General features: G+C 40.0%; 1 protein-coding gene across 5 annotated transcripts in view; it reads right to left on the bottom strand.

Moving 5' to 3' along the window:
• The window catches only part of LOC149212335 (pre-mRNA-splicing factor ATP-dependent RNA helicase DEAH1-like), a 425,880-nt gene that overhangs the window by 221,685 nt on the left and 190,136 nt on the right, over positions 1-14,059 (bottom strand). For all 5 annotated transcript variants that reach the window (XR_016250762.1, XR_016250761.1, XM_089391822.1 and 2 more), the window contains exon 14: positions 10,481-10,535. Coding sequence is in view for 3 of the 5 variants with exons in the window: in XM_089391822.1 (XP_089247948.1) it covers positions 10,481-10,535 (55 nt within the window). In the remaining 2 variants the exon portion in view is untranslated. The remainder of the gene's footprint in view (positions 1-10,480; positions 10,536-14,059) is intronic.

Genomic DNA, 14,059 nt, shown 5'->3' on the forward strand with positions numbered 1-14,059 from the left:
ATTTTCATTGTTTTTGGTTGGGTAACTTGGTATGGGCACCAATTTTTTTTATTTTTTTCATTGTTTTTAAACATTGTTTTTGTTTTTTTCATTGTTTTTGGTTGGGTAACTTGGGTTTGGAATGGGGTTTATGAAATTTGCCCAATGTAAATTTTTTTTAGTTTTTTTGGTTGGGTTTGGATTCTGGAATGGAGTTTTTGTCATTTGATGTATTGTTTTACTTTTTTTAGTTTTTTTTGTTGGGTTTGGATTCTGGAATGGGGTTTCTTAAAATGTATGTAATTTTTTTTAGTTTTTGTACAATGTAAAAATTAAAATACTAAATTGTAAATTTGTAACTTGTAAATACTAAATTGTAATTCTTATTTTCCCATAGGTTCACAATTTCACCGAAACACCATTCAAGTTTTCAACTTCAAAGTTCAAAAACAAACATGCCAAGGAAATCGGATCCTTTCTGGGAATATGGTGAACCTAAAGCTCCAAATGATAGACTAAACTTGACTTGCAAGTTGTGTGGGTTCCATATGTCCGGGGGGGTGTACAGATTGAAGTGTCACCTTGCAAAAATACCTGGATTTGATGTAGGGCCTTGCAAAAATACAAATCCTAAACTCATCCAAGAAGTCATGAAAGCATTGGAAGCTTTAGACCAGAATAGAGAGGCCAAAGAAGAAGTGAAGAGGCAACTAAAAAAGTCAGTTGAAGCAAGTGGCACTAGTTCTACTGCAGCATCAATCAATCCAGTAGCTGCCACATCATTTTTTGTTCCTCGAACCACACCTGGTTCACAGCCATCTATCAGTTCAATGCTAAAAAGAACTGAGAAAGAACAAGTTGACAAGTTGCTGGCAAAATTTCTCCTCTGGAGTGATATTCCTTTCAGTGTTGTAAGGAATAATCCATTTTTCCAACCAGCTATTGATGTTATTGCAAGTGTTGGCCCAGGATACAAAATCCCTTCTTATCATGATTTCAGAGGCCGAATTCTTCAAAATGAAAAGCTTGACTGCACCCAAAGATTGGAGGATTTTAGGGCATCATGGGCACAAACAGGATGCACTGTTATGTCAGATGGTTGGACTGACCAAAAGGGGAGAACCCTTATAAACTTCTTGGTTAGTTGTCCCAAGGGGACTATGTTTATCAAATCTGTTGATGCATCTGCACAAATCAAAGATGCAAGAACTTTATGTGATTTGCTAGATTTGTTTATTTTGGAGGTGGGTGCAGAAAATGTTGTCCAAGTCATAACGGACAATGCTGCAAATTATGTTGCCGCTGGCAGGATGCTTATGGACAGGCATCCTACTTTATTTTGGACACCTTGTGCTGCACACTGTATTGATTTGATGTTGGAGGACATAGGGAAAATTCCCTTTGTCAAAGATATTGTTGATTCATCCAAAAACATTACAAAATTTATATATAACCATACATCTGTGCTTAGCTTGATGAGAAGATTCACCAACAACAAAGAGTTGGTGCGCCCCGCCATTACACGGTTTGCCACCAGTTTCATATCTCTTCAATCCCTCTTGAATTCTATGTGGGATGTGAAGAGAATGTTTCTTTTAGAGGAGTGGTGTGCTTTGCCAATGAGCCGCAAACCAGAGGGAGAGGCCGTATGCAGACTAGTTTCATACCAGGAAGACTTCTGGGCGGGAGTGCAGGAGGTGTGCGCCGTTACTGAACCTTTGGTAAAGGTTCTTCGGTTGGTTGATGGTGAGAAACCCGCAATGGGCTATTTGTATGAGGCCATGGACAGGGCCAAAGAAGCCATTCGGACCTACTATGATAATAAGGGAAACGATGGGTTTCAGAGACAACTCCTCCTATGGGGAGTGATTGATGAGCGATGGAACAACACACTCCATCGTCCCATTCATGCTGCTGGGCTTTTCCTGAACCCCGCATTTTCTTACGCATGTGGATTTGTATTTGATGCTGAGATCATGGATAGATTTTTATCCTATGTCCAGAAGATGGTGCAATCTCCAGCAAAACGTATAGAGATCTCTAAAGAAATTGAGACATATAGGATGGCAGGTGGCACATTTGGCTTTGAGATGGCTGCCATTGATAGGACAATTAAAATGCCAGGTGTTTTTTAGTTTGTAACTTTGTTTTAAATTTCATTCTCTTCAAATTCCATTTTTTTCTTATGTTTACTTAAAATTTTATTTGTAATTTTGTTGTAGATACATGGTGGAGAATGTATGGTGGCAGGGTACCCCTTCTGCAAAAGCTTGTCATTCGCATCCTCAGAAAAACATGTAGCTCCTCAGGATGTGAGCGCAACTAGAATGTATTTGAAAAAATACACAAGAAGAAGCGAACAGGTTAACACTTAAACATTTAAAATATTGCAAATTTCCAAATAAATTTTTGAATTCATTAAACAATTTTTTTTATAATTATTAATTATTATTTCATGATCTTTGTATAGGTTGGAGTCCCAGCGACTTAATGACATGGTCTACGTCTACTACAATCTCTGATTGTGGGTGAGGCAACTTGAGAGGACACTTAATGTGGAGGCCATCTCATTGGATGGAATTAACACCACTGCTGCATGGAGGGTTGAGGCCGAGAGGCCTCTCATGGAGTCTGCTAATGATTGGTTAGTGCAGGATGTAGTGGAGGGGTGATCTGATAATCACCCTATGAGTGACACCAATTTAAAGTTTATTAAACAAAAGGTATTACAGACTCATGTGCCGGTGTGTGTTCTGTGTTATTTAAGCAACGGATCGATCAGATTGCCAATACACAGACATTTAAATGGAAAGACAACAGAGAAATACAGTAAGCAACCACAAAGACACAAGCAATTTTAATAAGGAGTTCACCCTATTCTCCAGGGCTACGTCTCCGGTCCAGCTTTCAGTGGTGGCCTTGTTTTATTGGGTCTTTGAGTAGAGAATTACAATGCAGGGACTCGATGGGAGTTCTCCTGAAGCAGGTTTGCTTGGCAGGGTGATTCCTGGATTTCCCAGGCCACTGGAGTGCACAGACTCTTCTTCCTCCTACCAGCTCTGTGACCTTCAGGTCTACAATGGACAGAGCCAAATATGATGCTCAGTCCGGACAGATTCCTCTATGGGATGGCTTGAATCTTCAAGCTCTGGTGCTCGATGCTGCCACTGGTCAGCTCGGCCCTCTGTCTCTTCTGCTCTGTTTGTTGTTCTCTGTGTTCAGTCCTCTCAGGGTTCACTGTTCCACCTTTGTCGTCTCTCGACTCTCTCTGTGTCTACTCCACTTCCACTCTCACTTGATTCGACTGTCTCTGTTCATGGCTTTTAGCCATTCGTCCCCATGCCCGTTCGGTTCCTCTTCCGCCTCTGTCGATTCACCTTCTGCAGCTGCACTTGGAGTTCCCTGTTCGGCGTCAGCATGAACGCTCAGGAAGTGGCCACGTGTCCTCCTCTAAATAGCGCCAGCCTGCTCGTTGGTTCGTTTCTTCAGTTACATCGTGGATGTGTTTTTCCTCCACCGTGGCGGTCAAACGGACCTCAAATCTTTACAAACGCGGCTTAATCCTTCATCGATTCCGCTTCCTCCATCGGGCACAATCTCAGCCGTCCGATCTGGATTCCCCAGATCCAACGTTGTACGCACGTCCCGCGCGGTTGACCTGCTCGACCGATAACGCGCGATCAACGGCGGTTTTCTCTCACCTTCGCCGCCACGCGTCGATCGTTAAGTGGGATCGCTCCACTTTCTCCAAAACCATTTACCGTTTGAGGGCGCCCCGATCAATACCGTCGGTTTCCAGAGCGCGGGTCCCGCCTTGTACGATTAGCGCTTTTTGCCTTTCCCGCCCACGGTTCTCCGGTTCGCCATGCGTCCAAGTGCTCGGGCTTCCCCCCCATTTCGACCCTGTTCACCTAGCGATGGCGCTAATCGCGCATCAAAAATCACCTCCTTTTCCCGATCTGGGGCTCCCAGGGGCTACTTTGACCTCCTGCGCAGTCTCCATGGGCCTCGGTTAGCGCGCTTTGACCGAGGTCCTTGTCGTTCCACGTTGGCTGCCATTGCCACTGGTTCAGGGTGTTTTTTATCGTTGTTTTTGGAATTTTTAGAGATTCGTCCCGACCTGATACAGTCATGGTTCTTTGCCAGTCTTTGATGGATCCGATTCGGATCAAGGGGGAGGAGGAGCAGGCGCAGGAGGAGGAGGAGGAGGAGGAGGAGGTGACACCACCTACCTGGGCTACCCCTGCCACCAATAGAGGACGTGGTCTACCTCCTATAGCTCCTACTTCTAGTTCTTCAGATTCTAGAGCACATCAGACTCCACTGCCAACTCCACCAGCACAGGCACCAGCATCTACATCTAGAGGGAAAGGGAAAGCTGTGGCATTTTCTCGCAAGAGGGGCAGAGGAAATCAATAGGATTAGACTTTAGTTATTTTCTTCATTTTATTGTATATGACATTATGACATGATGAGATACATTATTATATTTTTTGTTGATATTTTGAGGCTAAGTTGGGACTCAGGAGTCAGGACTTACTATTCAGGACATGATTCAATGTTATGTGTGATTTTAGCACTAGAAATGATATTAAACATCTTATATATTAGTTCTTTTATCATATTTATGTGTCAATGTATTTCTTTTATGTTGTAGATGGTTTAGATATTAAAAAAATTGAAAAAAAATGAATATTTTTGTACCAAATGATTTTTTCCCGATAATTACGATTTTTTCCGATTTTTTTCTCGCGCTGATATTATCTCGATAACGATTAATGCATCATTGGAAAATAGTAACTCTTTCGGAGATCAAGAACAATAAGCAACTGCAAAATACATTCCACCACATCTTCGGAAGAAGAGCCAATTTGCAAGAAGGAACATTAAACTTACTACTCCGTCAACAAACATGAGGAAGAGACTATGTCCTAAAACCCTAAGGCTCAAGGGACTCTTAAAAGGAAGAAATGTCAATATACTTATAGATTTGGGTAGTACTCACAATTGTATAAACATTGATCTTTCTAAACAACTTGATCTTTGTATGTGTGCAATCAAGGTGCTGACCATGTCTGTCGCTATTGGAAAAAAAATCAAGGAAATAGGAGAATGTCAAAAAGTTTCAATCCAAATACAAGAACTAGAGCTACAAACAGATCTATTTTCCCTACCACTCAAAGAAATGGATGTAGTTCTAGGTGCAGAATGGTTAATACAACTAGGGAGCTATACTACAAACCTTGAAGAACAATTCATGGAGTTTAACTGGCAAGGACGACATTATAAATTAAATGGTGTTAACACTCCCAGCTCCAAGGAAGGTACAAGTACTCGTGAAGAATGCACCAATCAACGAAAGGATGCCATTCCATTGCAACAATGTTCAACTAGAGAAAACCCTTTTGGTTGTGCTTTGAGGACAAAGCATCTCTAAAGGGGGTGGCAATGTTATGAATAAAAATATTCATAAACATCAATTAAATAATAAATATTAAAATATTAATAATAATAAATTAATTAGATTAGTTAATGTCCCATTAGTTGTGAAGAGACATGGGTCAAAAGTTGTGATCTTCTATCTTCGTGGCTAGTCAGTTCCTATATAGGCATACCGCCACGAAGAATTGTAAGGACCATTCATATTTTTATAAATAATACAATTACTACTTACTACAAATACAAGTCTACACATATGATTCATGCTTGCATACAAGTTTAAATGTTCCAGTGCCCGACAAAGAAGTCCCAAAACACGAAGATTCCTGAATAAAGAAAAGAAGTTCATGACATTGTGAGAAAGGAGTTCTTCAAGCAGCTGGTTGTCCCACCATCTCCACCTAAGGAGGTGCTATAGGCCCCTAATTAAGAGGGAGCCTGGAAACAAGTTTCTTACTTGATAGAAACTTGGAAGCAAAATTCCTAAGCCAAGAGGGAGCTTAGGTACATTCCTTCTATAGGAATGAGTACATTCCTTCATTGGAATAGGTATGTCCTCCCTAATTAAGAGGGAGAGATAGACACATCATTTCTTGTCTTCACTTGGGAAGACATAATGGAGGATTGGGTAAACATCTAGCATCCGATGTTCTTTGAGGATGAGTTAGGGCATCCAAGATAAGAGTAGTCATAGAGGATTGATATTCTTTGAGGACTGGAAATCCAAGATAAGAATAGTCCTTGTGGAACACACCCTGAGAACTCGAGTGGGGTATGTTCCGAGAGAGACAATGATGAGGGTGTCTATACATCATTGAGATCAAAGTTTGTGGAGAGATAGAGTTGTTAGTCAAGGCCTTGCTATGTGACAATGCTAGTTGATATGATGTTAAACAGATGGATTACCAATCCGACTATTCTTATGAGAATTCTTCAGATTGAGAATGACCAAGTACCATTATGAACACCTCCCTAGTCAAGAGGGAGTGTTGAAAAGTGTAACTAGGTTCAGTCTTAATAATGACATATGTAATTGTAATTTTATGTAATTGATGTAAGGAAGAAAAATAAAATTATTATTGTAAAGCTTGTCTCATGGGTTTCATGAGCAAGGAATTTTATTTTTAGTTATGGCTCCCATTGTGAGCCTTTAGGTTTTGTCATCATGTCATAAAAGTCAAATTGAGTCAATGTCATGTATGAAGAACCCTTCTTGGGCATGTTACATTTTTGTATGAGTCATTAAAAGAATAAGAAGGCCCTCGAAGACCAAGCAAAGGCATCTCCTTCAAGTCGGCTACAAGATGGAATAAATGATCTTCACCAAAGGACATGTCAGCTCACCCTCTAACAAGTCGGCTTATAAGCATGGGCAAATCACTATATATAGGCAGCTCGTATCTCATTTGAAGGCAAGAAATTCGGTAAAGGATAAGTCTGCAATAAAGAAGTGTGAGGATCATAGAAGGAGACTTATATCCAAGCGAAGGAAGGAGGAACATAATTTCTGATCTGTTTGGGATAATCTACTCCACACGTGCGAGGAAAAGGGTGTTGTCCACTGCAGAAGAAGCCGAGTTCTTGTTGTGATACTCGTAGGTCAAAACAATGAGAAAATCAAGGTGTATTACAAGCCGAGTTGCCAAGGAAGAGATCTCCAACTAAAGAGAAGGAAATCAAGGCATAAGAAAGGTCATTTTCATGTGCTAGGGTTTCTGAATTAGGGCCGAAAAGGGTTGCAGGTCTGAAGTAGTGTCAAGGAAGCCGAAATGCTAAATTTCAGTATGTTCTATGCTTAGAGCAATTTACTTCAATTTTTCATATTAGCCCAATGACAATATTCAGATTAGCAATCACATCAGCATGATAGTAAAGTGCAGATAGAACCTAAACATAAACAGTAGAAGACAAGCCAGACAAGAGGACAAAAGATGTGGCACCAGCCAGAAACAAACCCCAATGTAGGGAAACCCTTGATTAATTCTTATATTCTTCAATAGTTCAACAGAGAGAGAGATACAAATATACAAATATAAGATTTTGTGACAACAATAGTAAAGCCTTGACTAGAGAGGTCAAACAGGATTGAATCTTTATCCAAGTGGCATCAACAGGATGCTCATCAAACTAAGCCAAACATAGTCAAATCTTGACCCAAAACATTTCCCAGAATTCTGATGACTTCTCGTTGCACTAGTTGTCACTGGTTCATGAGATAGGACATCAACATTCAGTCATTTTCCTTCATACAGTCAACAATGTAGGTCTTCGAGGTGAGGCTCCACCACTTGTGCAATCCTTAGAACAAACTTTGATGCTAGCTATGGCCTACGGCCTAGCCCAACAGCAAGTTAGGCCTATGGTCTTCAATCTACAATCAATAATATCAACACAACAGTATTGAGTCCAACAAGCTTGACCCAATCTGAATATACTGATCTGATCTTGGACTAGGACAGATTTCTTCAATGTAATGATTGAGGTTTGCCAACCTTATAAACTGTCCTCATGAACAGCCTCAACACTGCACTGTCACCACACTTCTAGGACACAGTCAATAAGAGATTTGATGATGTCATCATGATGACTGGTTAGGGCAGTTCTTGGTTGTAGCTTAGGGTTTCTTCATAACTGTGAAGCCTTCCTTTACTGTGGTTTATAGTTCCTCTAGCCAGCGGATTAGAGCCCTCCTTAACTGTTGGTTAGAACCTCCTTTGACAGCGAATAGGAGACTTCCCTTTTTACTGCGGCTAGGGCTAGTTAGACTGCAGCTAGGGCAGCGGATAAGACTTCTTTGACTGTGGATTAGGGCTGTGTATGAAGCTCATTTAGACAGCGAATAGGTCCTCCTCATAAGACAGTTGCAAGGGCTTCTCCCTACAATTGCGACTACGGCTAAGTTGTGGCTAAGTCTCCTTGCTTGAACAGCAGCTAAATCACCTCCTTTAGGACTGTGTATTGAGCCTCTTCCTGACTGCGGATTAGGGGTCCATTTAGGCTGCATATTGAAGCTCCCTTTGACTGCGTCTAGGGCTAGAGCTCCCCTCTAGGACTACGGCCAGATCTCTCCCTTACCTACGGCTAAGTCTCTTCCTTACTGCGGCTAGGGTAAGGCTAGATCTCCCTCCCTTTAGGACTGCGGCTAGTTGTGTATAGAAGCCTTCCTCTTGTCTGCGGCTAGGGCTCTTTTAGAGCTTCCTTTGACAATATATTGAAGCCTCTCCTTGTTGTGTAGAAGAGCCTCCTCTAGGACAGCGTATAGGTCTTCTCTACTAGACTTCTCCTTCCACCAAAACCCAAATGAGTGGAGAGAGAGATCACAAGAGATGAGTGTGCGTGAAATGACTTGAAGACCTCTTCTATTTATAATGAAACGTTGAGGATAAGTTGGGGTAATTTGGTTGCTGGCCGACCATGACAAATTGTCAAATAACACAAATAAATTCATATCTCCATGAATACATGTCGGAATCAGATAATCTTTAGATCAATCCTACACCTCTCGATGAGAGGAATCCAAGAAAAATATCAGTTGTCCTAAATAAGATGACCCACATGGAGTTTGGCCCTAGTTTCCAATTTTAACACGAAATTTTGAAGAGTAGCCAAGAAGAAGGAAGGAGCATAGGTTTGACCATTGTTGACTAAAGCAAGAAGGATCTCATCAAGGAAGCTTTGTGTCTTGGTCTTGGAGTGGAAAATAGGTCAAGGGTCTTGGTCTTGGTATTCGTCAATTGGAGTCTCTATAAGAAGAAGAATTCGTTTGGGTTTTCCTCTCAAGTGGGAGAGGTTTTGGCCCTGGTTGATAGCCTACATTCTGTGTCTCTTGTCTCTTTATGGTTTATGCATTGGTAGTTGTTTGATGAAGAAGAACACTATAATAACATAAGTAAAAGAAGATCCTAATCTAAGAAGTAAAAAGCATTCACAAGCAGTTATCTAACAAAGAGAAATCACCTAATTGCTATGCCCTAGATTTCTCAACACCATTAACCCAATCAGGGCACTAAACCTTATTGATTTGCCTTGATTGGGTGAGGTATTCAAAGGGAATCCTCACCTAGCCATTAAGGAGGTAGTTAGCCTTAAAGGTTGGGGATTTGGGCCAAGATGACAATAGGCCCCAATTCTGTGTGTGCTAATCAGGAGCAGGTTGCAAGGGCCTTAGCAACCCTCCCAATTTAATAGGTAAGATTTTTTGGCGGTATTGCCAAAGAAAGGTCAGTGAACCTGCTTGTATATGACAACAACATCAGTAAGTTTTAAATTCTTGCATTTATACACTGATGATATTTTATATTATATGGTACTTGTCAAGAAGTCCTGCGGCTTCAACAGATCATTTCAGAGTTTCAATTCTAGTGGTAGCATCCAACCACAATCTAGTGTCATAATCAGAGTTTCATTCAAGTTGTCAAAGATCTACTTCAACAACAACACAGCAAACACATTGAGCTATACATGCACTTCATCAAAAAGCTTCCTCAGTGTCATGTTCTCAAAGTGCTCTATCATCATACAGATGATCAAGTTGTGGACATTTTCACAAAGACTAACAGAAGCAATATGTTAGGCTGAGAACAACTTTCCTAGCAAAACCTTTCCTCCTTTTATTTCTATGAGTTTTCCTTACAGGTCCTTCTAAGGGAGAAGTGTATGTTTTAAAATTTATGCCTGTGGTTGTGGCAATGTTTACAGAACTGTATGTAAAGTCTCTGTTAGTTTTCGTTCATACTCCGTTTCCACCAAAACATAAGAAACATACAACAAAAGAAAAGTAATTTCAGTGATATCCTGTATTTATTCAACAGTTTGAGTACTGCCTCTATAAAAATGCAGGAAAAGTCATCCACACCACCGCATATCCAAAAACTATTCATCTTCCAATGTTCTTCATAGTGTTTCACTTTGAGGTTTTTAAATGGCTAAGATATAAAGTTTACAAGCCAAGAAAAGCTTACAGAAGCTTATAATTGTGCATTAGTTGGTCATGGTCTCTTTCGGCCAATGGTGAAATATGTAAATAAAAGACAGGAAAATAACAAATGCATTGATAACTTACTCATACTCCTGAGGCTTTCTCTTATCCAGTGATCCAAATTTTAAGGTCGCCTTGCCTGTAAAGATGTTTCAGGAGTATCAAATTAAATGTAGACATTTTTCAGAACATAAACAAGTTAAATGGAAAAAATTCTAAACTTAGAACTAGAAATATAAAAGAGCTGCAGCAGCAACAGATCTCCTACAGAACTCAACAAGATCTACAAGATATTGATGGAGCAATTCCAGGATAGTGGGTTGGAGGATATCACAAGGATGATACAAGTGTAATGAGCTACAGGAGCAAGATAATGAGAAACGACATGGCAAGAGCAACAGATGCACCAACCCAGATAAGAAGACATTTGGTGGGTATTGGACAATACAAGTCCACCCACCCCCTATGTGTTTCATGTATATCATTTAAATTTTACTTGGGAATTTCTTTTCTTTTATTTATATTTACCCTGTAAAATTCCACAGCACAGAGATTAATATTCAGTCACAGAGACTTTTGGTCTCGTGGAGGTTTAGTAAAATACTAAAATCCAATACTTATCTGTATTATTATATCATATTCCCTCTCCCTGTTTCTCTTTCTCAGATACACACCAAATAACGCCATTGCTGTGCTTTCTCAACTTGTGATATTTTTAATCCCAAGTACATGAACATTGCAAATAATCATGAGCAACAATTTCCAGCATATACACTAGAAAGATTCATGTTTAGTGGGATTCCGGATTACTGTCCATGTGTCTAAGTGATGGGGACAGGAATACATTGTACAATTTAAAACTAGAACAATGAAACAGACAAAAACAAAAGAAGTTAGAACAATGAAATAGACAAAAGTTTCACAGTAAACAAAATCTCATAAAATAGTAAATACGATAAGTAAATAGCAAAGAGTCAAGGACTTAATCATCAATATCTGCTATCTAGTGTCAAAACTGAAACAATGACAAATAACTGAAATAAATCAACATCATGATCAAATAACTAATAAGCATCGAGTGTGCTGAATCTGCTGATGTTCCATCAACTGGTCCTCTGAATTCATTTGCTGCATAAAGGCATCAGGGCCATAAATGGGAATGTCACTATCTAAGTCAGAGTCACTCTCATGAGTAACTAATGGCACACCAACCAAACCATTATGCATCTCATCTGGTCCATCCTCCTCATCAATCTGTGTATCCTCCTCTAGATCCACATCCCATCATGTAGCTTGTCCCATCCAATACTCCGGCGTCTTCCTATGCGTAAGGCGTAGAGAATTATGCACTGCAACTAGTTTCTTTGCTCTCCTAGAGGTAAGTCTATTCCTCTTGATAGAGTGGATGAATCTATATGTGGACCAATTCCTCTCAGCTGCAGACAAAATGGCAATCCGTGACAATAAGCGAATAGCAATATGTTTGATCTTTGGACAAGTTTGGAGCATCATCCCCATTCGTCCTCCACCAACCAATGGGGTCATCCCGGCCTAAGTCATCATGATCTTCCCTTGCATCTTGCTTGTTGAAGGGACCAGTGAGACTTGCAAATTGAATCCACTGCCTCTGAAGTATTTTCCCCTTTGAATTGTACATCATTGGAATGGCAGCTCGAAATCCATTCTTGATCTTTGGATCATCAATAGGAAGAACTCTATCAGACCTGGGAATATACCATTTTGGATTCAATGCATATGCTGCCATATGGAAAGGTGTGTTCATTCAATCCCATATACGTTGAATGATGGGTCGAATGTGGTTTGTATAGAACTCCAAGGAGGGTTCTTTCTGACGAATGGCCTCTTTTACCTGACCCAACATGCTATCAAAGGTCTCATAGATTTCTCCAAGATTAGGAGAATTTGTGTTAGTGTAGTGAATGACCTCAACTATAGGGCGTAACATTGAGACCAAATAACTGCAATCTACCCACCAATCCTTATCCAATATCTGAAGCCTTATCTCTTTTCCCTCTTCTATCTTGGATTCTAACCACTTGTTCCACTCTTGAATCACAACCATGCCCTGCAATGCTTGTTGTACCTGCAACATCCTCTCCAATAAGAGAAAATAGTTGGCATATCTAATCTGTGTGGGCTTGAGGAATTCCTTCTTCGAGTGAGCTTTATACATGGTTAAAGAGGTGTGGTGGTTGCAGATAAACATTTGCACATCCCTGGTTGTTGATACCAAGTTGGAAACCTAATAATTTCTCCAATATCTTTTAGTGCCTTATTGAGTGCATGCACTGTTAGGATATTTCGACACATAGGAAATAGTTAAGTATAACTTGGTCTAGTGTAGAGTTAAGTAAAGTGTGTTTCTTTACTATGTACTTTTGTAACTTACAATCCGACGATCACGATATGTAGTGATCCGACAGTTCATTCTCTCCTCGGTATTACCGACACTTGATTCGTGGCTTAACACCCGATTAGTCCATGATCTTTATTTAAAGAGCATGGAAGGTCATTTGTAGGGTAACCGTTAATGAGAGAAGCTTATGTAAATTTTCATTCTTTTATTAATAAATTGCCTGAAGTGGCCGTGTTGGCTCAGGCCGTGGACTATTTCCCTCTTTGAGGGTTTTAACCACGTCAAGAATACTGGTGTATTGATCTGTGATCTGTTTGTGAGTGGTGTCCTTTGGTGTTCTGTCTGAGGAACTTACCCTCTAAATTCCTACATGGTATCAGAGCTATTTGACGGCTGCATCCGTTGGTGATCCAAATCTGAAGCCGGTAGAATTGAATCCGACTGTCGTTTCCTAGATCTACTGTTTGTGACTGCTTTCGGGCCGAGAGGACTGCTCTATTTTGTTAGGAGCATCTATTCTAGTGAGGAGCCCCTTTCGTTTGACGTGAAAAGGTTTCTAGTAGCCCTAGCTACGTCATTTTTAAGATCTGGAGGTATACAGTGTTTATTTGCAATTTTAGTTATTTTCTCTCTGTTTATTTCGGTTTATTTAGCTCTCTATTTTTTTATTACCTAATCTATACCTTTCATTTCTGGGTATGCTCTTTGCCCCACGACTCTGTGCAATCTGGGCAAATCAGAAACAGGAAAAAGCATTTTTCTCATGTGTATGCTCTTTTCCACTGCGCCTTAGTGTGATCTCGAAAAATCAGAAACATTGAGGAAAATATTTAGTTTTCGGGTAAAGCTAACTTCAAGCCGTAAGGTTTGTTTTTTTTGTATGTCCATGTTGGGTTTTGTGTTTTTTGTTTTGCAGGAAAAAAAGAGCTTTCTCAAGTAAGCACGCACCCCAAAGCTTCAGTGACTAAAAAAAAAAAACCCTTCCTCTTTTCCAAAAATTACTAACCTTTTAAACTAGCTCACTTGGTCCAAAGTTACTTTATGAGAATAGAGGTCTTGGGTTCAAGTCTTTCTTTTTGTTGAATTACTTTTTCAAAAGGCACATGTAGCTTATGTTTTAAAGTTACTTTATGTAAAAGTGTTCACCATTATAAAAAGTGAGCCACTTATAATTCTAAAGTCTCTTTATCTTTTATTTAAGTTACAATTTAGTGGGTAGCTCATAAAGTACCATTGTAAAAGTGACTTTCACTTATTTATAAAAGTGAATCACATAAATTTCTTTT

The sequence above is a fragment of the Pinus tabuliformis genome, chromosome 1_1, assembly GCF_031772625.1.
Source record: "Pinus tabuliformis cultivar Carrire ecotype Pingquan chromosome 1_1, CPIR1, whole genome shotgun sequence".
Taxonomy (NCBI): domain Eukaryota; kingdom Viridiplantae; phylum Streptophyta; class Pinopsida; order Pinales; family Pinaceae; genus Pinus; species Pinus tabuliformis.